Consider the following 26,211-nt stretch of genomic DNA (forward strand, 5'->3'; position numbering starts at 1 on the left):
ATGTTCATTTCTGTCCCGGTACTGGAGGAGCTGCTGTGTCTGCAGGTGTTCAGTCAAGCTGGGTTCACGGTGACCTGACACAACTCTTAACTTAATTCTAATAGTTTCAAATCTACCCAGGCCGGCAGCTGCACCTGTTTTAGCAAGACCTAGAAACCCTGTAGACACAGCGCCCCCTCCAGGACTGGGACTGGACACCCTACTGTAGACACAGCGCCCCCTACAGGACTGGGACTGGACACCCTGCTGTAGACACAGCGCCCCCTCCAGGACTGGGACTGGGGACCCCTGCTTTAGGTGAAGCTCAAGCCATCTGGCCTCAGTAGTCACCAGTTGAGCAATGAAACTAGATAACAGAGACCACAATATATAAGACTGGAACATCATTTGTATTGTGCAGGAAAAGTTCTATTAACACATAATTAGACTAAATTTGTCCCCCCAGGGCCTGTGGGCATCATGTTAAATTTGTAGCGCTGTGATCACAATGTCTGGATGGAACTATACGATGTAGTGCCTTTCAAACATCCTTAAAAGCAGTGCTTCTCAGACACCGCGTTACACCAGGATGACCAACAGAACTGGCTTGACATATTGAACTTCTTCGTCTCTCGTCTCTCTGCGTGTCGCAATACCTCTGCATGGGGCTATTTCTTCACACCTCCTCCTCCTGTGCATTTCCTTAAACCTCCCTCTGCTGTCGCGCTGGTTTTGTTTGCCGTTTTGTGGCGCAGAGCCCAGCCTAAAAAAGTTTCCTCTCTCAGGAGAGAGTATGCATACCCCTTGTTGGGCAAAAATAATATTTTAGATAGATAGATACTTTATTGATCCCGTGAGGGAAATTGCAGTGCAACAGCAGCTTAACACACACAACACAGCCACAGTGTAACGAATTATATAATAATAGTACAATACATACAATACAATACAAGAGTTACTCACAGTCCGGACACACAAAGAACAAACTAGAACAGAACAGTACACAGAAAAATATAGATATAAATGTATTGCACAGGTCCCTGGCATATATTGCACAAAAAACAGTGCAATATATGATTATATGGTTTTGATTTTAATATCAAAACCTGCAATCAGACATGACTTGAAGAACTACTGCATATTACACGTGGGAAAACTGGGTTCCCAGCTGCAAACACAGTGACAGCGGGACACTAAGATACTGTGGCACTAATGGGTATTTAAGACAAATCATGTACAGTCTGATTGAAGGTACAGCAGGCAACAGCAGGTTTTAAAATGATCAGATGCTCCCTTGCCCGACTAATGAAACAAAGCAAGTTCAGGACCCGCAAGTCCTTGTTTTTTTCTGTTGCCGCACCAACTTTGGATTTTAATCGCCAATAGTTGACTAGGAGTCCCCCATCACTCATTTTCTTCACGGTGCTCCCCCTGGCTTGAAGTCTCAGGTGGTAACTCTGGGGTTGACACCTTGGCTCCAGCCCTGTCCAAGAGCTTTTCAGATTCACCGGGGGCAGCGTGAAGAAACAGGGCGCTGTGAGCGAAGGGACGAGACCTAACGAAGAGCTGGAGGTGGAGAAGTCTGCGGAAACTGTGAGAACTGTGTGTTTAGAGAGTGGAGGAGTGAGACTACTCCCTGCTGTAGTGCACTCCAGACCTCCTGTTCTCCTGCTTTGGTGACAGGCAGAACGCTCTTCCAGCCACCCACAGATCTCTGTCTATATGTCTATCTCTGCCTGTTCGATGACTATCTGTGCTTGAAATGAGTCAAAGCTGGATGCTGGATGTTTACTTAGTGTTTCAGAACATTTTTTGGCAGGACAGAGTTCAACAGTGTGTGCATCTGAGGTTTCATGTGGTTCCACATATTCTGCTTTCAAACAAAATGCGCCCAGAGCTGTCGGGATGCACAAAAAGCCATTTTCCTCTTCTTGCACAAAGGGCATGGAAACTGTTGTGCACTTAGTTATGGCATCGCCTTTCTATGGTGTCTATGCAGAAGGTATGTACATTCCAGGGGCAGGAGGGAGTGTCCCACACTGACAGGCTGAAGGAACTGAGTCTCTTTAGTCTGAAGGGAGTGTCCCACACTGACAGGCTGAAGGAACTGAATCTCTTTAGTCTGAAGAGAGTCTCCCACACTGACAGGCTGAAGGAACTGAGTCTCTAGACTGAAGGGAGTGTCGCACACTGACAGGCTGTTGAATTTGAGGAGACGACAGAGGCAGAGGGAGAAGAGAGAAGAGCAAAAAGGAGAGAGGATTTAAACCCACAACGTTCCATTTCAGAGGTCAACGGTATAACCACAGCTCCACACTGCTGCTGGTCCACCATAACTACATACCAACCCTAAATAAATGTTTCAGAACAATCTTCGAACTTTGTTCAAGGCTGTTCACATTGAATAATGACCTATTTTGGCCTTCTTCCTTCACATTGCTTACTGTCAGAAAAACCTCACAGCAGTCTTCCCTAAAGCCGCCTGTCATGAGCAGGAAACAGAGGTGGGACCTTAGCACCCAGACACCCTGCAGTGCCACTGCAAGTCAATTCTCCAGCTAATCCTTCAGTATGGAAGTGCTCAGTGGCAGCCGATGTCATAAAAGTACCTCTGTACTCTGTGTGGTGTGGGGAATAACAGGCGATAGATGACCACTGACAGTTTTACCGCCCTGCTCTTTACAGTGAGGCCTGTAATCATGAGCCTGGAGAGGAGCCGGGGCGTTAGAGAGATTTGGAAAGGGAGAAAGCAAGAGAGTTACAGACTTAGAGAGAGAGAGGTCCTGAGGAGGACCTGAGGAGGTGACAGTCTGAGGCCAGGGACTGCTGTGGGCTCAACGTCAAGGTGCTCAAGGGAGACGACACCACTCAGGACGACCACAAGGACTCAATAACCCCACCCAGGACCAGCCCATAGACCACTGGAAGCCAGTCCAAGGGAGGCTGATGGATCCACAAACACCAACCAGGTGAGGAGTCTAAGTAGAGCGATTAATTACAGCGCCTACAGGACAGGGAGTCCCATACAAGTAGCTCTTAACTCTTCCCAGCAGTACCCTGTGGTAGGTGAAGAACTATATTGTCCCACCCCTACCTGCAATAGCGTCAAAACGCCGACAGTTGTCACAATACTTTACTCCAAGAGCTCTCAACTCCCCGGCTTCAGGATCCAGAATCCATTTTAGGTCTTTACAAAAGACCAAACCTTAAGTCTGTTCCACCTAAAACTTAGTTGGGTCGGTTTAATTATCCTCCAGCCTTAACCAATTTTTATCACATTACCTTCCTAGAAATGAAGGTTGGGCACAAACGACGAACGTGCCGGTCAGATCTCGGGATACTGCGTCTACATTGCCGCCATCTTGGCTCCGTATTTCCCCCTGGTATGACACAGGGGATTCCCATTTTCCGAGCCGCAATGGCGCCCGATGCCTGCCAACGGCTCCTCTTGGTCACATGACCGCTAAAGTCATATGATCTCACCGTTTGTTTTCCGGCCTCGCTGGTGGAGCCGCAGCAGAAACAGAGGCTTGTGAGTATCGGTAGGGGGAGAGTGTTCTAGAGCCGTGGACAGGCTGGATGGGGAGTTTTGGTCAAACGGAGAGTCCAGGAAACTGGATTCGCCTTCTTCCTGTAGGAGTCGCCGTCATAACATTGTTAATCCCGCTGAGTTCGGGGGGATTTGAGAAGGTAAGTAACGCGCTAATGATGGGTGATGTTTGTATTAGTTCTTTGGAGGAATAATGCAAAGTAGCCCTTTAGTAAACAAGATCTCCGGCGAGGAAAGTTTTCATTTATTAATCAAATTACGGGGTGTTGAGATGGTCCAGCCTTCCCTGTAGTGTTGTTACCTGTCTCGAATCTGGTAGTTTGTTTTAGATAAAGATGTCGCAAAGAAATTTATTTGAACGGCTAAAAGTTCCCCTTTTTAGTCGGGTCCACACACAAGCAACAATTAAGAGAAGCTTGTTTCAGAGACATCCGGTTTTGCTGAAGCTGCCGTTTTGGTAGTGCGGTAAGGCTTGGTTCCCGCCGCGCTTCCAGTGTCTTTGCTGGTGGTTGTTTTTTTTGTCATATTTTACAAAGATTAAGAGCAAAAAACTCCAGGAGGAAGTTCGAGCCACTTTCTCTGTTCGATATAGTTAATAGATCCAAGGATCTCACCAGCCATTTCTTGAAAGAAGCCAGGGAATCAGCTTCAGCAACATGGCTGGGCAGCTTGTTCCACACTCCTACAACCCTTTGTGTAAAGAAGTGCCTCATGTTAGGATTAAAATCCACTTCCATGTATTTTCCACTGGTGCCCTCTGGTTCATGCTTCTCTAATTCTGGAGAAGCCCATTGGGCTGACTTTGTCCAGGCTAGAGTAAACGTTGACCTGTTATCTACAATTATTTGAGCACAAGAAGTTCCAAAAATGGAATAAGGCAGGGTTCCTACTCCTGGTCCACGTGAAAGACTTTCTTCTGTTTCTTGTTTCGTCCAAGTTCTTAATTACAGGCTTATTGACTTCAGATTTCTGTCTGGTTTATATTTGACTGATATATTTGATTTGTAACTGCTCTTGGCACTGTTCAGGTTCTGAGCTCAGAGTGGCCTTCCCTCAGGTGTGCTGGAATGTAACCAATCAGAACTCCCACTGTGGGTGTGTCCCAGGTGTCCACCTGCCTGCTCATCATCAGCTGGACACCCAGAGCTGCTCAGACAGAAATCACAGCACAGATCAAACACCAATATCTCGCACAAACACAACAAACTGGAATGCTACAGAATCCTAAACAGACAATACACACTAGCCAAATATTTGACCAAGATAAGAAACAGCAAAAAGAAACAGACCCTGATGAAGTACGGGCTCAGTGACCACAGCCTGGCCAAAGAAACTGGGCGACACAGGCAGACCTGGCTGCCCAGAGAGGACAGGCTGTGCTCCCACTGCCAGCGGGGAGAAACAGAGACTGAGGTGCACTTCCTACTGCACTGTGACAGATAAATCTGGGATTAGAGAAACATTCTTCACCAGCTTTACAAATCGAATTCCAGAAGTCCCACACCTGCCAGAATCACAACATGTCCCAATCCTACTGGGAGAGGGAGGAGGGAACTCAGCTGAACTGGCAGCCCAGTATGTGATCTCCTGTCTCAGCCTGAGGAAAACTGAACTTGTCTCCCGATAATGCTCCATATGTTTATGATTGTGTCTTTATTGTAAATGTCTGTAGATTTTTGTTTTTTGTTAACAGTATATTTTTTTTGCTTTTTGCAGCACTAATTTTACTCATTGGTCATGCCAGTAAGCACCTTGACTTGAAATAGGGAGCAAAGTCTTGACTGTCAGGGTGAGGAGAGACAATAGAGTTCTGTGGTGTGGATCTGGGGGAAATAATGTGCTTTAACAGGGGTATTTGTGGAAACCAGGACTGAGCTTGGAAGAGTCTCAGCCAGGAGATCAGTCAGTACTTGCCCCGGTCAGAGAAGGGTCTGCCCCAGGCCCAGCTCCAGAACCGGGACCGAGGAGGCCTCTGTCTCTCCAGGTCAGCCCCCTGCTGCTGAACGAGCAGCTGCTCTGGGTCAGCGGCGGCGCTGGAGAAGTGGACACTTACCGGATCCCCCTGGTGACCTTCACCCCGCAGGGCAGCCTGCTCGCTTTCTGTGAGGCCAGGAAGCACTCCTCCTCGGACAGCGGAGCCAAGTTCATTGCCACTAGGCGCTCCACAGACAGAGGTCAGTCCCCGGTCCCGCTGTTCCTCCTTCTGAGTTTAGTGTCTGGACTGTATTAACCCCTCTCTCTCAGTGCAGTGTTAATGTCCTGGAGTGTCCAGTCAGTGTGTCTGGACTGTATTAACCCCTCTCTCTCAGTGCAGTGTTAATGTACTGGAGTGTCCAGTCAGTGTGTCTGGACTGTATTAACCCCTCTCTCTTAGTGCAGTGTTAATGCACTGTAGTGTCCAGTCAGTGTGTCTGGACTGTATTAACCCCTCTCTCTCAGTGCAGTGTTAATGTCCTGTAGTGTCCAGTCAGTGTGTCTGGACTGTATTAACCCCTCTCTCTCAGTGCAGTGTTAATGTCCTGTAGTGTCCAGTCAGTGTGTCTGGACTGTATTAACCCCTCTCTCTCAGTGCAGTGTTAATGTCCTGTAGTGTCCAGTCAGGGTGCCTGTACTGTACAGTCTTATGTTGCTCATGTAGTATATGGTATTTGTCATCATGGGGTCAGAGTGTTTTGTCTCCCTGGCTCAGAGTTGTGATCCCTCTCCTCTCTCAGGTGCCACATGGAGCCCTACCTCCTTCATCGTGGACGACGGGGAGGTGACCGATGGGCTGAACCTGGGCTCTGTGGTGGTGGACGAGGAGATGGGCACGGTGTTTGTCATGTACACCCTGTGCCCTCACTACGTCGGCTGCAGCGTGTCCAGCACCATGCTGATTCACAGCGCTGATGACGGGCTGAGCTGGAGCAGGCCCAGGAACCTGTCCACCGAGCTGGGCACCAAGATGTTCATGCCAGGGCCAGGCTACGGCCTCCAGGTATGGGGGCAGGAGGGGGAGGGGTTCATGTGTTTTAATTAAACACTGAATACAAGCTTAATTAATGATAATGGGCAGTACTCATGTATTTTGTCAATTTGAACAGTGCAGTGGGACACACTGAGAGAGAGGGGTTAATACAGTCGAGACACACTGACTGGACACTACAGGACATTAACACTGCACTGAGAGAGAGGGGTTAACACAGTCCAGACACACTGACTGGACACTACAGTACATTAACACTGCACTGAGAGAGAGGGGTTAATACAGTCCAGACACACTGACTGGACACTCCAGGACATTAACACTGCACTGAGAGAGAGGGGTTAATACAGTCCAGACACACTGACTGGACACTCCAGGACATTAACACTGCACTGAGAGAGAGGGGTTAATACAGTCCAGACACACTGACTGGACACTACAGGACATTAACACTGCACTGAGAGAGAGGGGTTAATACAGTCCAGACACACTGACTGGACACTCCAGGACATTAACACTGCACTGAGAGAGAGGGGTTAACACAGTCCAGACACACTGACTGGACACTACAGCATAAGAAAGTCAGCCGCAGTCCCCGATCAGTGTTCCTGACCGCCTGGTGTATTGGTCTGTCTGTGTCCGTGTAGAAGCGCCTCCCCCCGGCTCAGGGCAGGCTGATAGTGTGTGGTCACGGGACGATCAGCGGGGACGGGGTGTTCTGTGTGCTCAGCGATGATCACGGGCAGACCTGGAGAAACGGAGCAGCGCTGAAGAGTATCCCTTACAACCAGCCGAAACGCGCCGGGGACTTCAACCCAGACGAGTGCCAGGCAGGTCTCTCGCACACGGGGGAGGGGTGCTGGTTCAGGGATTTTCGAATAAACTTGTTTTCGAACACTCAAGGTGATGCACCTGATGTTGAGCCTCTTCCATCTGGCTGGCTGATCGTCACCAAGTGCCCTGGCTCTGGCTCTGAGCTCTTGGCCTCAGCCTGTCTCTGCTTGCCCTGCCTGAGTAGCTCATTGTCCGTGGATACTGACCTCTGTTATCCTTGTGTCCCGTTCCCCTCTCTGTCTGCCTCACCCCCCACCTCTCTCTCGCTCTCTCTCTCCTGGAAGCCGGTGGAGATGCCCGACGGCTCGGTGGTGGTCAACGCCCGCAACCAGAACGCGTACCACTGCCGCTGCCGGCTGCTGGCGCGCAGCGAGGACGGCTGCCAGACGCTGCCCGTGGAGAGCGTGCGCTTCGACGAGACGCTCGTGGACCCCGTGGTGGCGGCCGGAGCCCTGCTCAAGGACGGGGTGCTGTTCTTCACCAACCCCGCCAACCCCCACCATCGTAAGAGCACGAGGGGGGGGGGTGGGTCACAGGCGAGAGGAGACCCCTGATCCCAGGATCTCAGCCAGCTGTGTTTTTGGAGAATCCGGAGTATTGGCCTCAACAAAATGGCTGGGCAGCTTGTTCCACTCTCCCGCCACCCTTTGTGTAGAGCACAGCCTCCTGTCCTGATTGGAGGATCTCAGCCAGCTGTGTTTTTTAGAGAATCCAGGGTATCGGCCTCAACAACATGGCTGGGCAGCTTGTTCCACACTCCCGCCACCCTTTGTGTAAAGCAGAGACTCCTGTTCTCGGGTTTAAATGCTCTTTCACATAGTTCCCACTTGTGGTTCTGGAGAAGTATTCTGGAGTGTCTCTCATTGCCTTTAAGAATTCTGAAACTTGAGCTCTGAATTTTGAATCTCTGTCCAGGCGTAGTGTTTTCTGTCTCCGACTATTGAAATTCAGTGCTTTGTAGGGGATAAGACTGGCCACCCCTGGGCAGCGTGTCTTCCTGACCACCTTGCAAATACCTGTTGACTTTGCTCACCCCTGTGCGGCCTGTCAAGCTCGTGGAGGGCACGTGCTTTGAGGCTGAGGGAAGAGTTGGAGCTTTTCTTTCTCAAGACACATGGCGCCCCCTGGTGTTTCAGACAGGTCACTTCTCACAGGGAGGGGGGAGCTCTGTTGCACATGCAACACACCCTGTTAACACTCTTCTCAGGCGCAGTTAGTGCCCCGCCGTCCTCTCTGCTTGCCTCTCCGCCTCTCTCTCAGCAGTGTGTAACGTCCGAGTCTGCAAGTCTGTGTTGTGGTCCTCTCCCCTCCAGATATCCAGCAGCCATATCACCCTGCAGCTCCCAGCTGGCAGCCCACTGGAGCTCAGGGCCTGGCCAGTATCTGGAGGGGAGACTCCTGGGAAAGCTAAGGTTGCTGCTGGAAGAGGTGTTAGAGGGACCAGTAGGGGGCGCTCACCCTGTGGTCTGTGTGGGTCAAATACCCCAGTATAGTGATGGGGACACTATACTGTAAAAAAGCTGAATGAGACATAAAACCGTGGTCCCAACTCCCTGTGGTCAGTAAAAATCCCAGGGCGTTTCTCAACTAGAGTAGGTGTGTTAATCTGGTGTCCTGGCCAAACTTCTCCCTGGCCTTTACCCATCATGGCCTCCTAATAATCCCCATCTCTGAACTGGCTTCATCACTCTGCTAAACTCCACACTGAGAGCTGGTGTGTGTGAGCAGACTGGAGCATCATCCAGGTGGGGCTGCACACTGGGGGTGGTGGAGGGGATCCCCATTACCTGTAAAATGCTGAGAAAGTGCTGAGTGGAGTGTCCAGGAAAGAGCTATGTAAGTGTGAGGAATTGTTATTTATCAATCTGGCATGAAGACAGTCTGGGAACTGGGGCTGCTGGGAATTGAGTGACTGGGGTGGGGTGGGGGGGGGGGGGGGGGGTGTGGGCCTGCACGTTGCCTTAGTAACAGCACACGTGGACAAGGCCGTGAGCAGAGCCAGGGTCGCGCCGGATTTCAGGCCGAGGAGAGAGAAACCCCCGGGCCGGGCGCTTGCCCCCTGGTGTGGCCTGGCTCTCGGTAACCCCTCTCCCTCTCCCCGCCCCCAGGCGTGAACCTGACGCTGCGCTGGTCCTTCACCAACGGCTCGTCCTGGGAGCCCCGGACGCTGCGGCTGTGGCGGGGCCCCAGCGCCTACTCCTCCATGACGACGCTGCGCGGCCGCGTGGAGGACAGGAAGTACATCTACGTGGTCTATGAGAAAGGGCACCGGGACGCCTATGAGTCCGTCTCCTTTGCCAAGATCCACCTGTACGGGGGCGTGTAGGGCCCGGCGCGGGCCGTGCTCACTGGAGAGGTCAGGCTGCTGGAGCTCAGCGTCTCGACGGGGTCTGGTTTGTTTTCGACGCGGAAAGCTTTCAGTTCCCTCTGAGCAACCGGACGGATGTTTCTGAACTGCTGCTCTAGAACTTCACACAGGATCCACAAGAACCCACTTATTCTGGGATGGGAAAACCTGATTTAGCCCTGACCCTGTTGATGTGATTTTTTTCTCCTCTCTGTTGCTGCCAGCCTTGGCGCATGAAGGCTTGAGCGCGGGGCAGCAGTCCTGGGCCGTTCTTGGCACGGGCGAACAGGCCTTGGTGATCAGGGGTTGTGCTTGAGCCCTTGCCAGCCTGTGGCTCGCTGTGCCAGGCCTGGCAGGGACGCTGTAGACCAGGGATCAGGTCTGGGGTGTTTCCTTTGTAGCACCGGGGGTGGGTTGTTGTAGTCAACGTCTGAGGTGTTTCCACTGTCCAGCCCCAGGGGGAAGTGGTAGTCTGGGGGTATTTCTACTATAGAGCCCCAGGGGGCAGTGTTGTAGCAGACCAGGTCTGGGGTTTTTCTGCTGTCCAACCCCGGGGGGCAGTGGTAGACCAGGTCTGGGGTATTTGTTCTGTCCAGCCCCAGGGGGCAGTGGTAGACCAGGTCTGGGGTATTTGTTCTGTCCAGCCCTGGGGGGCAGTGGTAGGCCAGGTCTGGGGTATTTGTTCTGTCTAGCCCTGGGGGGCAGTGGTAGACCAGGTCTGGGGTATTTGTTCTGTTCAGCCCCAGTGGTAGACCAGGCTGAGCGCTGGCTTCCTGGAGCTCGCAGGGCTCTCCTGTGTGTCTGTGGGCCTGTCTGGGATGCACGGGTGGGAGTGGGTCAGAGGTTTGGATTTCTTGAGCTGGGAGCTGACAGAGCAGTGGGACAGAGGGATATGGTGGACTTGGAGTGTTTGTTCAAGTTCAGAGGGGAAGACAAACTCAGGGATAATGGACATGTTCCTTGCATGGAACCTATTTAATAATTTTGGGGAAAAATACTTCCAAGTTCTTGTATGTATTTTGTAAAGCATAAACATCTTAATAAAGTACATAATAAATAGTGTTGCCTGATTTTTCTGAAGTCTATATTCTAGTATATTCTAAGCATTGGGGCTCTTGAATTACCGAAGCAGAATTTTGCCATTATAATGGCAGACAAATTGTAAATGCAGTGTAAGTTCACTAACCTGGGGGGCTGGAAAACACTCTTCTACCATTACACTGATATGGCCTCCTGGTTCTGTAGAACCGACACCCACTCCTGGGCTGCACCAGAACTGAACCAGCACCGTAGTGACTCCCACTACTGAGGCGTTCTGGTCTGTCCGTGTCCAGTTTCTACAGACAAGCTGTGGTCAGTAAACCTATCCTTTCTCAAGGCAGGGTCTACCTCCATTACAGTCACTACGGAGTTGCATTATTTAGAGGATCCCAACTTCCGTTTTTCAGAGTGATAACTGGTATTTCTACGCCCAAATTGCAGATGTCGCATCAAATGCGCATGCAGCAGCCTGGTTCTGCTTGTCCAAACAAGGCTGCCGTAGGGGCCCAACCGCGGACTCCTGTCCGCTTCCTAGCTTTGTTCGTCAGCTGCTGTTCTCGTTGCCTGCTGGCGGGGAGTACGTGTGACAGCCTGGGGAGTCACCGCCTGGGACAGCCAGACCCGCTGCGGGGCAGAGTTTTGTCCGTGAGCTGCGTAACCCTTGCGTAAGCCTTGCTGTAAATCGCCCATCACGATGGATCGTTTTTGCATTTCGATGCGGTCTCAATTCCTAGCGTGCTTGTCACAGGTCGTTCAGTGAACCGTGAACGTTTTGTCTCTTTATACTGTGATTGTTTACGCTTAATGTATCACGTCGTGCGTCTTAAATCCACGTATATATGATACGCTGCTACAGACGGTATAGAAACCTTCACTGTGTACAACCGTCCAGCACGCAACCCTAGGTGCGCCACATGAAGCCTACGTGTCGGGGCAGTGTACAAAATGAGTATCTCGTTACTTCATGTTTCTGACAAAAAGGGTAGCGTTTGGAGGATGCGTAAAGCCGGAACTGAGCGAAAAGGCAAGAAAAGAGAACTTGTACGAATTATCGGTGTAAACCCCTTTCGTCATGGGCAACACCCACGGTCAATGAATATACAAAATGAGTACAACATCGTGTGGATTACGAAGGTGAAAAATAACCTGAAGGTAGTACATATGGAATGGCAGTGTGTGCCTTTCAAATATGAAGCCTAGGGTGGTTCCCGTTAACTCTTCATACTGCGGTTAGAAGAGGCAGTCAGCTCATCGTGTTCGTATAGAGTAGAACACACCGGGATTGACTGGACATCGCCATTCATTAATTTTGTTCACTGAGATAATGGGATGCTTGCAGACTAACACGGCGGCGGTATCTCTTCTGGGGTGACTGGACACGTTTGAGCCGTGACGAGGCTGTCCGCAGATGCAGTTTAGCATCACCGTGCCCGCGATGACGCAGGTGCAGTCCTTACCGGGACTGGGAAGGATGGACCACCACATTGAGAATATGTAGCATGCCTGAAATGGTGAATAACTGCTGTTAGTATCATTCAGATTCGTTGTTCCAATAGTGATTTCTGTAAACGCGAGAAGCACGTTGAAAACCGAGAACAGTTATGTTTTCACACTTTATTTAATTACGCCCTATCATTTATTTATTTTGCGACCGAGTGCAGCATAACAAGCCTTCACCAACCAAGAGGTCCTGCTAAACAGTATTTGAGGAACATATATTAGAAGTACATAATACAGTAAAATACGTACTTCTTTTGCATTATTGAAAAGTGAAATTGCAGAGGAGATAAATGATTTCATACAGAAAAAAAAAACAGGAATCACTTCTTTGCACAAAGGGTGGTGGGGGTGTGGAACAAGCTGTCCAACCATGTTGTTGAAACTGATACCCAGGCTTCTTTCATCACACAGCTGGATGGGGGTCATTGAGTACCTCAGCTTTACGTATCACCCGAAGGACACCGCCTTTTTACAGTAAAGTGACCCCGTCACTGTACTGGGGCATTAGGACCCACACAGACTGCAGGGTGAGCGCCCCCTACTGGTCCCTCTTAACACCTCTTCCAGCAGCAGCCTTAGCTTTCCCAGGAGTCTCCCCTCCAGGTACTGACCAGGCTCCCTCCTGCTGAGCTCCAGGGGGCTGCCTGCTGGGAGCTGCAGGGGGATACGAGGGTGCGTGGCGCAGACAGGGCAGTAACTCTTCCCTCTGACCTCTCCCTCCCAGGCCGCTGCGCCGAAGTCCAGGTCCGGCGCTTTCCTGTGCTCTGGAACAGCCCCTCTCACATGGACGCCCTGCTGTAGAGAGGGGAGACCCGGATCTCCGATCTCCGAGAGCCGGGATGCCCTTCCGCAGCCAGCTGGCCTCCGTCATGGAGGCGCTGTTCCGGGCGGCGGTGTGCGAGGTCTCGGAGCTGTTCGAGGGCAGCATGGCGGCGGCGCGGCTGGAGCTGGCCCGGGCCAGGCGGGAGAACGAGGCCCTGCGGCGGCGCCTGCGGCGGCGGGCCGCGGGTGGGGGGGCACGCTCCGTGGGGGTCCAGGCGCCGGCAGGTCAGTGCACAAGCTCAGGCCCTTGTTTCTGAGCTGAGGGGGGGTTATAAAAAAACTCGAGCCCCCAGCCAGAAAAGCATGTCTTCCCCAGCAGACGGTGGGAGCTCGGAAAGGCGGAAGTACTGTGTGAGGCTCAGGGTGTCGTGGGTTCGGGCGTGTGGGTGTGGCGCCAGTCAGCCTTGGAGTTCCTGTGTGCTACTGAGACCCCTCTGAGAGATCCCTCCGGATCCCCTAGTTTGAGCTCTGTGGTACGAGGCACTGTTTCTAAAGATGAGACAGGCTTCGGTTCTCAACGGTTTTAACACACGGAGCTGGGTGAGTGACACTGTATCAGACACGCCTATAAAGGGAGTGACACTATATCAGACACGCCCACAATGGAGTGATGCTATGTCAGACACGGCCATGATTGAGTGACACTGTATCAGACACGCCCACAATGGGAGTGGCACTATGTCAGACACGCCCAGAATGGGAGTGACACTGTATCAGACACGCCCACATAGTCTTTGTGAGACACTTATTAGACACGCCCACAGAGTCTGTGTGAGACACTGTATCAGACACGCCCACAGAGTCTGTGTGAGACACTGTGTCAGACACACCCACAGAGACTGTGTGAGACACTGTATCAGACACGCCCACAGAGACTGTGTGAGACACTGTATCAGACACGCCCACAGAGACTGTGTGAGACACTGTATCAGACACACCCACAGTCTGTGTGAGACACTGTATCAGACACACCCACAGAGTCTGTGTGAGACACTGTATCAGACCCGCCCACAGAGTCTGTGTGAGACACTGTATCAGACACACCCACAGAGTCTGTGTGAGACACTGTATCAGACACACCCACAGAGACTGTGTGAGACACTGTATCAGACACACCCACAGAGACTGTGTGAGACACTGTATCAGACACACCCACAGTCTGTGTGAGACACTGTATCAGACACACCCACAGAGTCTGTGTGAGACACTGTATCAGACACACCCACAGAGACTGTGTGAGACACTGTATCAGACACGCCCACAGAGACTGTGTGAGACACTGTATCAGACACACCCACAGTCTGTGTGAGACACTGTGTCAGACACACCCACAGAGACTGTGTGAGACACTGTATCAGACACACCCACAGAGTCTGTGTGAGACACTGTATCAGACACGCCCACAGAGACTGTGTGAGACACTGTATCAGACACACCCACAGTCTGTGTGAGACACTGTATCAGACACACCCACAGAGTCTGTGTGAGACACTGTATCAGACCCGCCCACAGAGTCTGTGTGAGACACTGTATCAGACACACCCACAGAGTCTGTGTGAGACACTGTATCAGACACACCCACAGAGACTGTGTGAGACACTGTATCAGACACACCCACAGAGTCTGCGTGAGACACTGTATCAGACACACCCACAGAGTCTATGTGAGACACTGTGTCAGACACACCCACAGAGACTGTGTGAGACACTGTATCAGACACACCCACAGAGTCTGCGTGAGACACTGTATCAGACACGCCCACAGAGTCTTAGTGAGACACTGTGTCAGACACACCCACAGAGTCTGTTTGAGACACCATATCAGACACGCCCACACTGGGGGTGACACTATTATCGGACATGCCTGCAATGGGAGTGCGATTGTGTCAGACATGCTCACAGTGTGAGTAGTTGGAGTGACACTCTATCAGACCCAGGGTGGGAGTGGCACTGTGTCAGACATGCCCACAGTGTGAGTAGTTGGAGTGACACTCTATCAGACCCAGGGTGGGAGTGGCACTGTGTCAGACATGCCCACAGTGTGAGTAGTTGGAGTGACACTCTATCAGACCCAGGGTGGGAGTGGCACTGTGTCAGACATGCCCACAGTGTGAGTGGCACTGTATCAGTAAAACACATTATGGCGTAACACGTGCAGCTCTGCTCTGTCCCTGCTGGGACTGGATCGCAGTCTCCCACAGAGTGGAGTCAGACACAGCACCACTCCCTAGACAGCGGTCACCATCAAAAGACCAACAAAGGTCTCCACTGTCCAGGAGTCCAGATCGTGATGTCACTTCTCTGACCCGCTCACTGTGTCAAGCCTGGTTCCATACTGGCATTACTCCTCCTCAGCTGTGCTCAGAACTGTCTGCAATTTCTCTCTCGCAGGAGCTGAGGAGGACAGAGCTCCTGCAGTCACAGAGAGCCTCTTTGACAAGGAACGGGGTCTGTGGACATTCGGAGAGCTGATGTCTAAGGGCATTCCAGTGGGAGCTGATGATCGGTATCCTGTCCACCTCACAGAGGAGGACACTGACCTGGAATCTGTTGTGATTAAAGAGGAGGTCAGTAGTATGAATTTGATCTGGGTCTTCAGCTGTATAATGTTTTTTGCCAAGGTTTAAAATGACACTGGTTGAGTTCTTAAACACTTCCTAAACTAATAAACCGAGGAACAGGAGGCATGGTGATACACAAAGGGTGGTTAGAGTGTGGAACAAGCTGCTTACCCATGTTGTTGAAGCCAATATTCTGGCTTCTTTCAAGACACAGCAGGATGACATTGTCCAGTTAGGATAAGAGGCATGTCTTTACACAAAGGGTGGTGGGAGTGTGAAACAAGCTGCTTAGCCATGTTGTTGAAGTCAATACCCGTAGAGACATTGTACCAGGGTTGGGAACCACTGCTGTAGGCAGCACTGTAAGAAACAGTGCTCTGCACAGCACTATATTCCGATAGCTCACCTCTACTCCTGTACAGGTGTGGACTACCAGTGGTAACTGCAGTGCATATCTAGAACCATGTAGTGTAGTGTTGCTCAGAAATCTCCTCTTGTCTTTTATAGTACGAAGACATGGAGGAATCGCTTCTTGTCAAACAGGAGAGGCCTGGAGAGGACTCGGGCGGCGGCTGTCTGAAGGGAGAATTAGCCACAGGTGTGTCAAGCACGAACCGCTGAAAATGACAACGTGTTGCTACCACCATGAAAGACAGGATGTTTTTAAGGGTGCTGACTAGCCCAAATGCCACTAGATTCCCTGAGCCATCTTTGTCATTAAAGACACGTGACAAGATCATGGACCAGGTACTCAGTGAGGTGTCAAACTGCATCTTGTTTAGTTCAAGAATCACATCAAGGTTGAACGACGTAAAACTTATGTTGAGGTGGAGAAACACATCTTGCTCTTCCACTCAGCGGCAAATCATGTAAGAACATCACCATACAGATATGGTCTGGAAAAGATACGGCCCAGTTAATCTCTGCGGGTGTACAGCGTGAGTGTCATGTTTACAGATTACACATGAATGGTTTTCAGACCAACTCACACCTATCAGACAGGAAGAGATAGACACACTCACACGGATCAAACAAGTACAGACAAACACACACAAAGATTAGACAGGAATGGACAGACACACTTAGATCAGACAGGAACAGACAGACACACTCGCACAGATCAGACAGGTACAGACACACAGATCAGACAGGTACAGATAGAATCACTCACACCAATCATACAAGAACGGACACATCCAGTCTCGTATATCAGACAGGAACAAATAAATCAGTTCCAAAATTTAGTAGCTTTAGCATTTCATTATGGGGGTCATTCTTACACCTTGTTCTCTGGTCTGTAGCAGGTTCAAAGGGCAGCGTGCTCCCCGACTCTGGAGAACAGAGCCCTGCTGAGCAGCAGTGCCCCAGGGAGAGGTGGGGCTCTGGCATGAGGCAAGAGACAGAGCCCGCACCCGCAGGGGGCGAGAAAGAGCTTGCCAGGTGGCCAAGATGTAGGCCAAGCGTAGACGGGCCTAGGGGACGCGACTCTGTGCAGGTGATGGCTTCCTGGCCCGACTGCGTCACGCTGCAGTGTAGCCTGCTGGGATCCAAGCTCCACGCGGAGAAGCCCAGCAGTGTCGGACGCGATTGCGGTACGTGGTCAGCTGGCCAACTGGAGCCCGTCATCATGGAAACACAGAGCGACAGAGACGTGACTGTCCTGAGGATTACAGAGCAGGGTGCCGAGCTCCAGCCCCATCAGGCCGCAGAGCAACACATCGAGCTGGAGCCCATCCGCGCCCAAGTGGAGGGCCCGGATGGCAAACCGCTGGGACCCGACGAACGACCTGGCAGGGCGCACCTGGAACCTCACAGCTCGGATCCGGCCCCCGTTAAAGAGGAGCAGCGTAGCGAAGGGGTCGAGCGGCTGGTCCGATTCCCGGGGGACTGGGAACACGGTGGACAGCCTGCGGAGCAGCGGGAAAGGGAGATCTCCTGCCAGGAGCTGGGGGAAACGCCCCCGGAGAGAGGCGTGGATGAGAGCCGATCGGTACAGCACGGACAGGAGCTGACTGGACCGTCCTGCTCAATTGCCCCAACGCTGGCCATTGAGAGCTCCGCAGCGTCCAGCGCAAACACTGGGGGGTATCGCTGTGCCCACTGCAGCATGGTTTTAAGCACCGCCTGGTCTCTCAAAATGCACCAGCGGACCCACACAGGAGAGAAACCGTACTGCTGCACCTTGTGCGGGAAGAGCTTCAGCTACTCGGGGCATCTCAAATCCCACGAGCGCATCCACACGGGAGAGAGGCCCTACCGCTGCGCCCAGTGCGGGAAGAGCTTCAGCCTGGCGGGCGACCTGAAGATCCACCAGCGCATCCACACCGGAGAGAGGCCCTACTGCTGCTCCGAGTGCGGGAAGACCTTCAACCAGCTGGGCCACCTCAAGACGCACCAGCTCATCCACACCGGGGAGAGACCCTACACCTGCTCGCAGTGCGGGAAGAGCTTCCGGCAGTCGTGCAACCTCAAAGCGCACCACCAGATTCACACGGGCGAGCGGCCGCACTGCTGCGGCCAGTGCGGGAAGAGCTTCAGCAAACTAGTCAACCTGAAGAGGCACCAGAGCACGCACACGGGAAAGAGGCCCTACTGCTGCACCATCTGCAAGAAGAGTTTCATTCAGACCAGCGACCTCAAGAGGCACTTGATTACTCACACCGAAGAGAGACCGTAGGGCCCCATCTGGTCCGTATCGGCAGTTCCTATTTTCCTGGTGACTGTACAGGTGGAGCCCCCGTTCTCTGGTCCAGTTTATTCCAATTGAAGCCTAAGCATGGAGCTGCATGGCCTAACCCCATACACACATGGCGAACAAACCGCTGCCCTGAGCGCTGTGCTGATCAGATCTGTCAAACCTGTTGAGATGGAGCAAGAGCACAGGTCACAGGTCACAGGACACAAGTTAACGTTGGCTCTTGGCTCGTTTTGGCATTTCATACTTCTTAGAGGCGACACCCTTGTGAAAACTCTTTGCAGCCTCTTGTGCCAGACCCCACACATAGCTGGGAGGTCCCCAGGGTGTGTATGGATAAATTCTCGCAAGGCTTCGTGAGTCGAGGAGGCTTTCTGTTACTTCTTTACAGGTTGCCAAACCCAACACAACGTCAGGACTGGATCAGGGAGAATCTGGTCTGTCTGCACCTGGAGCCAGACAGGACAGGGCGTGCATCATCTGGGCGGTCTGCCCTCTCAAGTCGGTCTCCTCCGCCGTCGGGGCACTGTGCCGGGGAACGGGCCCGACAGTGCTCCCACTGAGGACCGGATCCAGTGTAGAGTCCCAGGGGTTGTGCAAGACACGGTGCAGGCAGAGGGGCTGGCGGCCTGAGGCAGAGTACAAGGAGCAGTGAGGGGGCTAGCCAGGAACAGGGCTGTAGCGAAGGCAGGTGAGGATGGGAAGGACCACCAGGGACAGAAGCCGTGCTGATTGTTCTGAGCTCTATAATTGTGCGTTCAAGCCTGGGTCATGTCTCTAGATGGCTGTGACTGGAAATCCACTGTTGGCCTACCATTGATGGTAGGGTGGGATTATTTGGTTCGGTCTCTCTGGGTGATATAGCCTCCCTACCTCCCCTGTGGCCTCCTGAGTGATTGTAGGTGTACAGTGCTGGCAGTGAGCGGGACAGCTCTCCTCCAATCAGTGCTCATCATCCGGTGTGGGGCGGAGCTTCCTGTGACTGGAAGACAGGCCAATCAGAGCAGTCTGACCGCCCTTCCTCACTCTCCCCCGTGTGCGGTCACAGGGTTCAACGTTTTAAGTAGAGACATTAAAACACACAACTGGTGATTTGGGGGTTTCTTTTAAAAACACTTCATACCCTTGCTGCAATTCATCTGTATAATCACTGCTACCCCAGAACCCCTAGGCATCAGGATTTCCAGTGTGGGAAGTGTGTGTCTAACGTAAAATATCAAAGACATCATGATTAAATGAGTGTGATCTGTGCCTTTGTACTGTAGATTTAACTGATGATGATTCTTACTTGCTCTCCTATGTTGTTGTCACCCACATTGCGTAAATAAATGTCACTTTAATGATACTAAGACGCTTCAACTGTTTTTTTTTTCTTTTCACGTGTTTTGCATTTGTTTAGGTGGAAGGGGACTGTACAGACCAGTGGCTATCAACATGTCGACAGTGTGACTGTATATTTCTTGTTTATTTATGTAAATGTTATTGTTCTAGTTGTGCTCTTACCTTGCGGTGTGCTCAGGTGTGTCTTGCTGGGAAGAGGTCTCTGTTGTCGTGGTTTAAGTTTCATGCACTCAGGTGCGAGTTTTTAGTAGGGCCACTGTTTGAACCCCATCATGAGGCAGGTGAGTGTCTTTCGTTTCTGGTATGTTTCATAATACTTGCTTTCACATGTGTGCTTAATTCTATGTTGGCTGTCACATTTGTTGTTGATGACTGATGACATTCTGATCCTTTTCTTTTTGATGTCCCAGAGTCTCCTAAGGTTATGCTTAAAATGCTTAATGTTTATGTACACGTTTTGCCTTTCTGGGTTTTCCCTTTAATTTTTTTTTTCAGTTTCATTTCTCCAGGGTCCTTATTTTTAAAAGTGAGTTTCCCCAGATTCATGGTGTGTTTAATGTTTAATGCATCGTTCCTCTTTCTGCAGTGCAGTCCCTGGATACACTTTTCTCTCTGCACCCCTGCACAGAAGGCTGTCTCTGCCTTTTCTAGGTGTGATGGCAGCCTGATGTGCCCTCTTTACCATAAAAAGCTGTGCCATTGTGCTGCAAACCACATGCTATTAAACCCGTTATTTTCTCTGAACAGCTGGAAAATAAGAAGTGGTTTAAAAACTATTTGTACAGAAGAAAACAGGACACTGTTGGTCCTACTTTCCCACTTTGTGCTGTACGTAGATGTATACATTAAAAATGTCCACTTTGCACCCTAGACAGTGACTAAAATTTACAGACACACAAAATTCTCAGTAGAGCAATGAAATTTTACTATCTTTTTACTAGTAAAAGCGGCACAACTCTGAGTTTCTTGCTAAATCAGGTTTATGGCGTGTAGATTCTGAGAAAGATTCCACTTTAATCCTTTACATTAGGGGATTAATCAAATTTAAGCTCCCAAATGTCATAATCAGGCCGTGTACCTTTAATGCACATTTCCCCGGTAAAACAGTAACTACAGCCTATTAAAGAGGAAACTGATTATCTGGACCGGGAAAGATGAGTAAAAATACTGGGATTAAAACAAAGAGTAAAAGTTACAGGCAACTTCATGCGCAAAATTCCCATTCCAAGATCTCAAGTTACATTTCATCTGACACAAACAAGATAATCAAAACGAGAGGAGATTACGGAGTCTCTCGGTAATAAACACAAAACAGGATAGCAGAGGCAGTGAGAGGGAGAGGAGATGAAGAAAGGCCATTTTACTTGTTCAAAAAGCAAAATGAGTGGGGTTTTTTTTTTAATCAAGAAGATCCTGGTTTTATTGGTACACACATTTACACACAATACTTTTTACAATTTACAATTTTTTTCAGTTGGGTTTCAGCGTATCAGTAAAAATAAAAATATATACATATGAAAATAATGATCTGTTATTCCATCTGTTGAAGTACCGCTGTCAGTCATTCTGAATGTCTGCCCATATGTCACAGGCCTGTGTGTCTGCCAGTCAACCGGCAGGTGAATCATGATGCCAGACAGAACATCGGTCCTCATCAGATTGCCAGTCACTCAAAACTGGAGGTGCTCTTTCGCTCCAGGATGTCAGGTCCCGAGTTCCTGCAGGCCGCTGAACTGTCTCAGGTGAAAGCGGTTCTCAGTGTGTCGGACCATCGAGCGGAGAGCAGTCAACCCAGTGAGAGCCTGAGCGAGCAAACGAGAAAGAGAGACGGGGTTTACAGACGCCATGGCATTCTGACTGAAAACTACAGCCAGTCCACGTACTCTGAGCTGTGCTTTATCGAGAAGCTTGGGTTCCCTCCCTGGAAGAGTGGATGGCTGGCAAGCGTTCATGTGTCAGAGCTACTGCTCATTAGCCATTTACTTATTTACTGATCTGCCACTTTTACCCAAGGCGACGGATATTTGCACCCGTTTATACAGCTGGGAATTTGTTTTACTGGCTCTGGTGAAGTATCTTGCCCTGAAGTTACAACAGCAGCATCTCACCTGTCATTCGAACCCACAGCTTTCCATGAACGAGTCCGGCACCCTAATCACTGCTCCTCACTGCTGCCTCCTGCTGGCAGCACGTATCCCATGCGGCTTTACTGGAAGGATCCATCTAATCGAGGATCTGTTCCTAATTCAACCCAGTCTGCAGGCCTTCCAGTTTGCGACAAGTGGCTTCTTAATTACCTAATACTCAGCAGGGTCAATACAGGATCAGTATAGAAATGAAGGAGCTGGTTATATCAAAACTCTGGAATGGAGCACACAGGAAGGGCGTAGCCTTGAGTTTGGAAATGAACACCCTAGGACATTTCTTAGCATCAAATAATTTCAAGAAAATCCACAAAATTAAATATTTAGACTCTCATCAGTCAATTGATGTTATATTCTGTCTACGTTGACCGGAATAAAACCTGAAGGGAAGTCATCGAAAAGGCAAGTACCTTTCTTCCTGTATATGAGTTATGCGGGCTGTGAATTTACAGAGGCTACTTTGAAATATCACATGCCTTCAATTAAACCATTCTTCTCAGTCTTTTAACTGTCCTGTTGAATAAGGTAACTGCTAGACATTTTTGGTTCCTGATGTACGAATTTTGCTTTAAATACCCCCTTTTTTTTAGCAAAATCCCTCCACTGTAAACTAACTGGCTGCTAGAGAAATGGGTCTTATTCTGATGAATGAAATGCATTCGCTTGGACTGTACCGATATGGACATACTGTTGTTCAAACAGATGTTGGGAAGAACCAGCTCGCCCTTCAAGGGTACAGAGACTGCAGTTTTATGCAGAGCACCAACTGGAGCTTGCAATGCAAACGAGATCGCCCGGGCCAAGGACAGACAGGCGTTCCGACCGGAAATAGAGCCTTAACCCGCAAGAGAAACGGACAGCTGCCGCAGAGCCGCGGGGGGCAAGGGCCCTGGGCTCGGCCAGAGAGGATTCATCTTCCGGATTCCGGTGCCGGGACGGAGGCAGGCTCTCACCTGGGTCAGCAGGAAGAGGGCCAGCACGATGTGGACGCCCCGCTCCAGCGGCTGGATCAGGATGGCTTTGTTGAACAGCTGGAACAGGATCAAAGGGAGCTGCAGCAACAGGCTGAGCAGCCAGAACCCGGCCAGTTCAGGTACCTGCCACCAGGGGGAGACAGAGGTTCTCACAACAGGCTGAGCAGCCAGATCCCGGCCAGTTCAGGGGGAGACAGAGGTTCTCACAACAGGCTGAGCAGCCAGATCCCGGCCAGTTCAGGGGGAGACAGAGGTTCTCACAAAAGGCTGAGCAGCCAGATCCCGGCCAGTTCAGGGGGAGACAGAGGTTCTCACAACAGGCTGAGCAGCCAGATCCCGGCCAGTTCAGGGGGAGACAGAGGTTCACACAACAGGCTTAGCAGGTGGAACCTGGCCAGTTCAGGGGGAGACAGAGGTTTACACAACAGGCTGAGCAGCCAGAATCCAGCCAGTTCAAGGACCTGCCACCAGGGGGAGACAGAGTTCACACAACAGGCTTTCAGAGACTGCAGCTCAGTGACCCCATGGTGCTGCTTCATATAAAACTGCACACCCATGAAATTCTCTAACACTTGGCCTGTACCTGTGCAATAATGTGTCACTCCAAAACAAGGTGCTTTTTGTATTGTACATTTTGGTAATTTTGCAACAGACTATGTTTTGACTTGAGTCTGCTAGTGTAATATCTGTGCTACTGTAAATTTTGTCTATCAGTCCGTAGTTCATGAAATTTATGCTTCTACAGTTGTAACACTGTCCATTTTAGTGTCTACTACATCATACTCTTACAACTACCTTCATCTTTTAATGTGAGTTAAGCTTGTTGGTAACAGGACTATCCTGCTGTAATTCCAACACACAATTCAATTCAACTTCATTTGTATTTATACTAACACGGGTGCATAGTATAGTGAAAAGTGTTTCTCATTAGTCTCTCAGGTGCAGTATATAAATAGAACAGAAGACAAGACAATAGACTGTAACACAATAACAATAATAGTGTAATAATAATAATAGTGTAATCAAAAACTGTGCAAATACCCAAACAGAGAAAAATACACAACTGGACAAAAACAGTGCAAAAGTAATCCGGGGAACAGTGCAAAAATAATACGGTGATTAATAAGTTACAACTAGTAAACTACTACAGTTTTAAGTACAACTTTGGCTAACATTCAGTTGTCGTGTATGTAGTGGCGTAGGAGTACAGTCATTGTGGGTACAGGAAGAAGTGAGGAGAGATCATAGTGTGATGGGAGGGAGTGGGGGCGTCACCAGCTTGACGGCTCTGGGGAAGAGCTATTTTGGAGTCTAGTTGTGTGCGACTGGAGCGTCAGTGTTTTTGGAATGCTGGCTTTAATGTGTGGAATAAGTAGTTTTTCAAAGCACTTCATTATGAAGGGGGTGAGTGCAAACACTACAGTAAGAGAACAGTGAAACATGACTCACCTGTACTTTCACCATGGCCCCCTGGTTTAACATGACTGTTCACCTGTACTTTTACTCTTGTCCCTGTTTCAAGGTTGGCTATTCACCACAGCCCCTGGTGAGTGAAGACTGTTCAAAAACAGACAGAGACACAGACGGTACCTTTTCCTGCAGGTTCCCAGTGTAGCCCAGGTAAAGTCTGATGGCTTCTATCACAGTCATTAAAATGAGGATGGTGATTAGAATGAACTTGTAGTAATCCGTGAGCACTGGATACTGAGAGAGAAAGAGACAGAACAAGGGAGCCATTAACCCAGTTCAAACACCAAATATCTACACAGTCTAGGACGCTAACACAGTACAGGTAAAAGAAGGAAGCAGAGTGAAGGACATGTTTGTTTTTTCAGGCACAAAGAATAAAGAAAGACAGAAACCCAAACACAGAGAGAGACAGAAAGAGGTACAGAGCAACAGACACGAAGGCTTATAAGTTTACCTTGAGCTGTAGCATGACAACCTCACACACCCACCAGAGGGGGAAAAACCACAGATTGAAGAACAGGGACATCTGGAGAGGAAGACTAGACACCACCTCACTGTCTGCAAGAGAGAAGGCAAGGTTTTAATCATAAAGACGCACAGTCTGACTGGGCACTACAAAACATTAACACTGCACTGAGAGATAGGGGTTAATACAGTCCAGACACACTGACTGGACACTCCAGTACATTAACACTGCACTGAGAGAGAGGGGTTAATACAGTCCAGACATACTGACTGGACACTCCAGTACATTAACACTGCACTGAGAGAGAGGGGTTAATACAGTCCAGACACACTGACTGGACACTCCAGTACATTAACACTGCACTGAGAGAGAGGGGTTAATACAGTCCAGACACACTGACTGGACACTCCAGTACATTAACACTGCACTGAGAGAGAGGGGTTAATACAGTCCAGACACACTGACTGGACACTCCAGTACATTAACACTGCACTGAGAGAGATGGGTTAATACAGTCCAGACACACTGACTGGACACTACAGGACATTAACACTGCACTGAGAGAGGGGTTAATACAGTCCAGACACACTGACTGGACACTACAGTACATTAACACTGCACTGAGAGAGATGGGTTAATACAGTCCAGACACACTGACTGGACACTACAGGACATTAACACTGCACTGAGAGAGGGGTTAATACAGTCCAGACACACTGACTGGACACTACAGTACATGAACACTGCACTGAGAGAGATGGGTTAATACAGTCCAGACACACTGACTGGACACTACAGGACATTAACACTGCACTGAGAGAGAGGGGTTAATAAGTCCAGACACACTGACTGGACACTACAGGACATGAACACTGCACTGAGAGAGAGGGGTTAATACAGTCCAGACACACTGACTGGACACTACAGGACATTAACACTGCACTGAGAGAGAGGGGTTAATAAGTCCAGACACACTGACTGGACACTACAGGACATGAACACTGCACTGAGAGAGAGGGGTTAATACAGTCCAGACACACTTATTATAAATATTCCCTCTTTACAAATTCTGTAGTAAGAACTTGAACATGGGTAAACCGTACGGCACAGTACGTCATACTCCATGATCCGTCTCTATTAAATGTAAGTTGACAATTAAATATCTTGAAGACTTACTGACAGAAGCGAAATGCTCCTCATACAGGGGCCGAGTTCGGTTCTGGTCGGTAAAAACCGTGCGAGACAAGTCTTCCAGGCGCCTTCGCACAGGCTCCGGTAGAGACATCTTTCTTTCAGCTAGGGTTGGGAAAGGAAAGTCATTTCGGCTCTAACCCCCGGTAAGGCGAGACGCCTGCCTCTAAAGGCTCTCTGGAGCCAGAATGGCCTACATGGCGCGACAGTTTCCTTCCGGTTCAGACAAAAGGAAGCGCCGCAAACCTCAGGTTGCCTAGACAACTGACGCTCCGACAGCCAATCAGAGCACACATGAGCAATTCACAGCTGCAAGTGCGACATGACCGTTG

The 26,211-nt window shown here is 50.1% G+C and overlaps 3 protein-coding genes across 6 annotated transcripts; 2 read left to right on the plus strand and 1 right to left on the minus strand.

The window, feature by feature from the left end:
* The first annotated feature begins 3,465 nt into the window (after nt 1-3,465).
* On the plus strand, nt 3,466-10,734 carry neu1 (neuraminidase 1). The gene is made up of 6 exons (XM_088642735.1): nt 3,466-3,669; nt 5,514-5,703; nt 6,244-6,506; nt 7,142-7,324; nt 7,613-7,832; nt 9,437-10,734. Exons 1-6 carry the CDS (start codon nt 3,559-3,561, stop codon nt 9,652-9,654), a joined length of 1,185 nt encoding a protein of 394 aa, XP_088498861.1. The 5' UTR covers nt 3,466-3,558; the 3' UTR covers nt 9,655-10,734.
* A 125-nt stretch (nt 10,735-10,859) lies between these two features.
* LOC148657031 (uncharacterized) lies at nt 10,860-19,638 on the plus strand. 4 transcript variants are annotated; one of them, XM_088642732.1, is made up of 6 exons: nt 11,263-11,381; nt 12,056-12,227; nt 12,941-13,263; nt 15,429-15,604; nt 16,106-16,196; nt 16,900-19,638. In XM_088642732.1, the coding sequence occupies exons 3-6, from the start codon at nt 13,056-13,058 to the stop codon at nt 18,273-18,275; spliced, it is 1,851 nt and encodes a 616-aa protein (XP_088498858.1). In that variant the 5' UTR covers nt 11,263-11,381; nt 12,056-12,227; nt 12,941-13,055; the 3' UTR covers nt 18,276-19,638. The 4 variants fall into 4 exon arrangements, with proteins under 4 accessions (XP_088498857.1, XP_088498856.1, XP_088498858.1 ...); XM_088642731.1 differs by lacking the exon at nt 12,056-12,227 and having other exon boundaries at nt 10,860-11,381; nt 16,903-19,638; XM_088642730.1 differs by lacking the exon at nt 12,056-12,227 and having other exon boundaries at nt 10,864-11,381.
* A 1,386-nt stretch (nt 19,639-21,024) lies between these two features.
* tmem17 (transmembrane protein 17) lies at nt 21,025-26,079 on the minus strand. The gene is made up of 5 exons (XM_088642736.1): nt 25,865-26,079; nt 24,677-24,780; nt 24,343-24,456; nt 22,732-22,875; nt 21,025-21,436 (listed from the first exon to the last, which is right to left on the minus strand). Exons 1-5 carry the CDS (start codon nt 25,971-25,973, stop codon nt 21,338-21,340), a joined length of 570 nt encoding a protein of 189 aa, XP_088498862.1. The 5' UTR covers nt 25,974-26,079; the 3' UTR covers nt 21,025-21,337.
* Between the last annotated feature and the right edge of the window lie 132 nt (nt 26,080-26,211).

The sequence above is a fragment of the Lepisosteus platostomus genome, chromosome 8 (assembly GCF_059453375.1).
Source record: "Lepisosteus platostomus isolate fLepPlt1 chromosome 8, fLepPlt1.hap1, whole genome shotgun sequence".
Classification (NCBI taxonomy): Eukaryota; Metazoa; Chordata; class Actinopteri; order Semionotiformes; family Lepisosteidae; genus Lepisosteus; species Lepisosteus platostomus.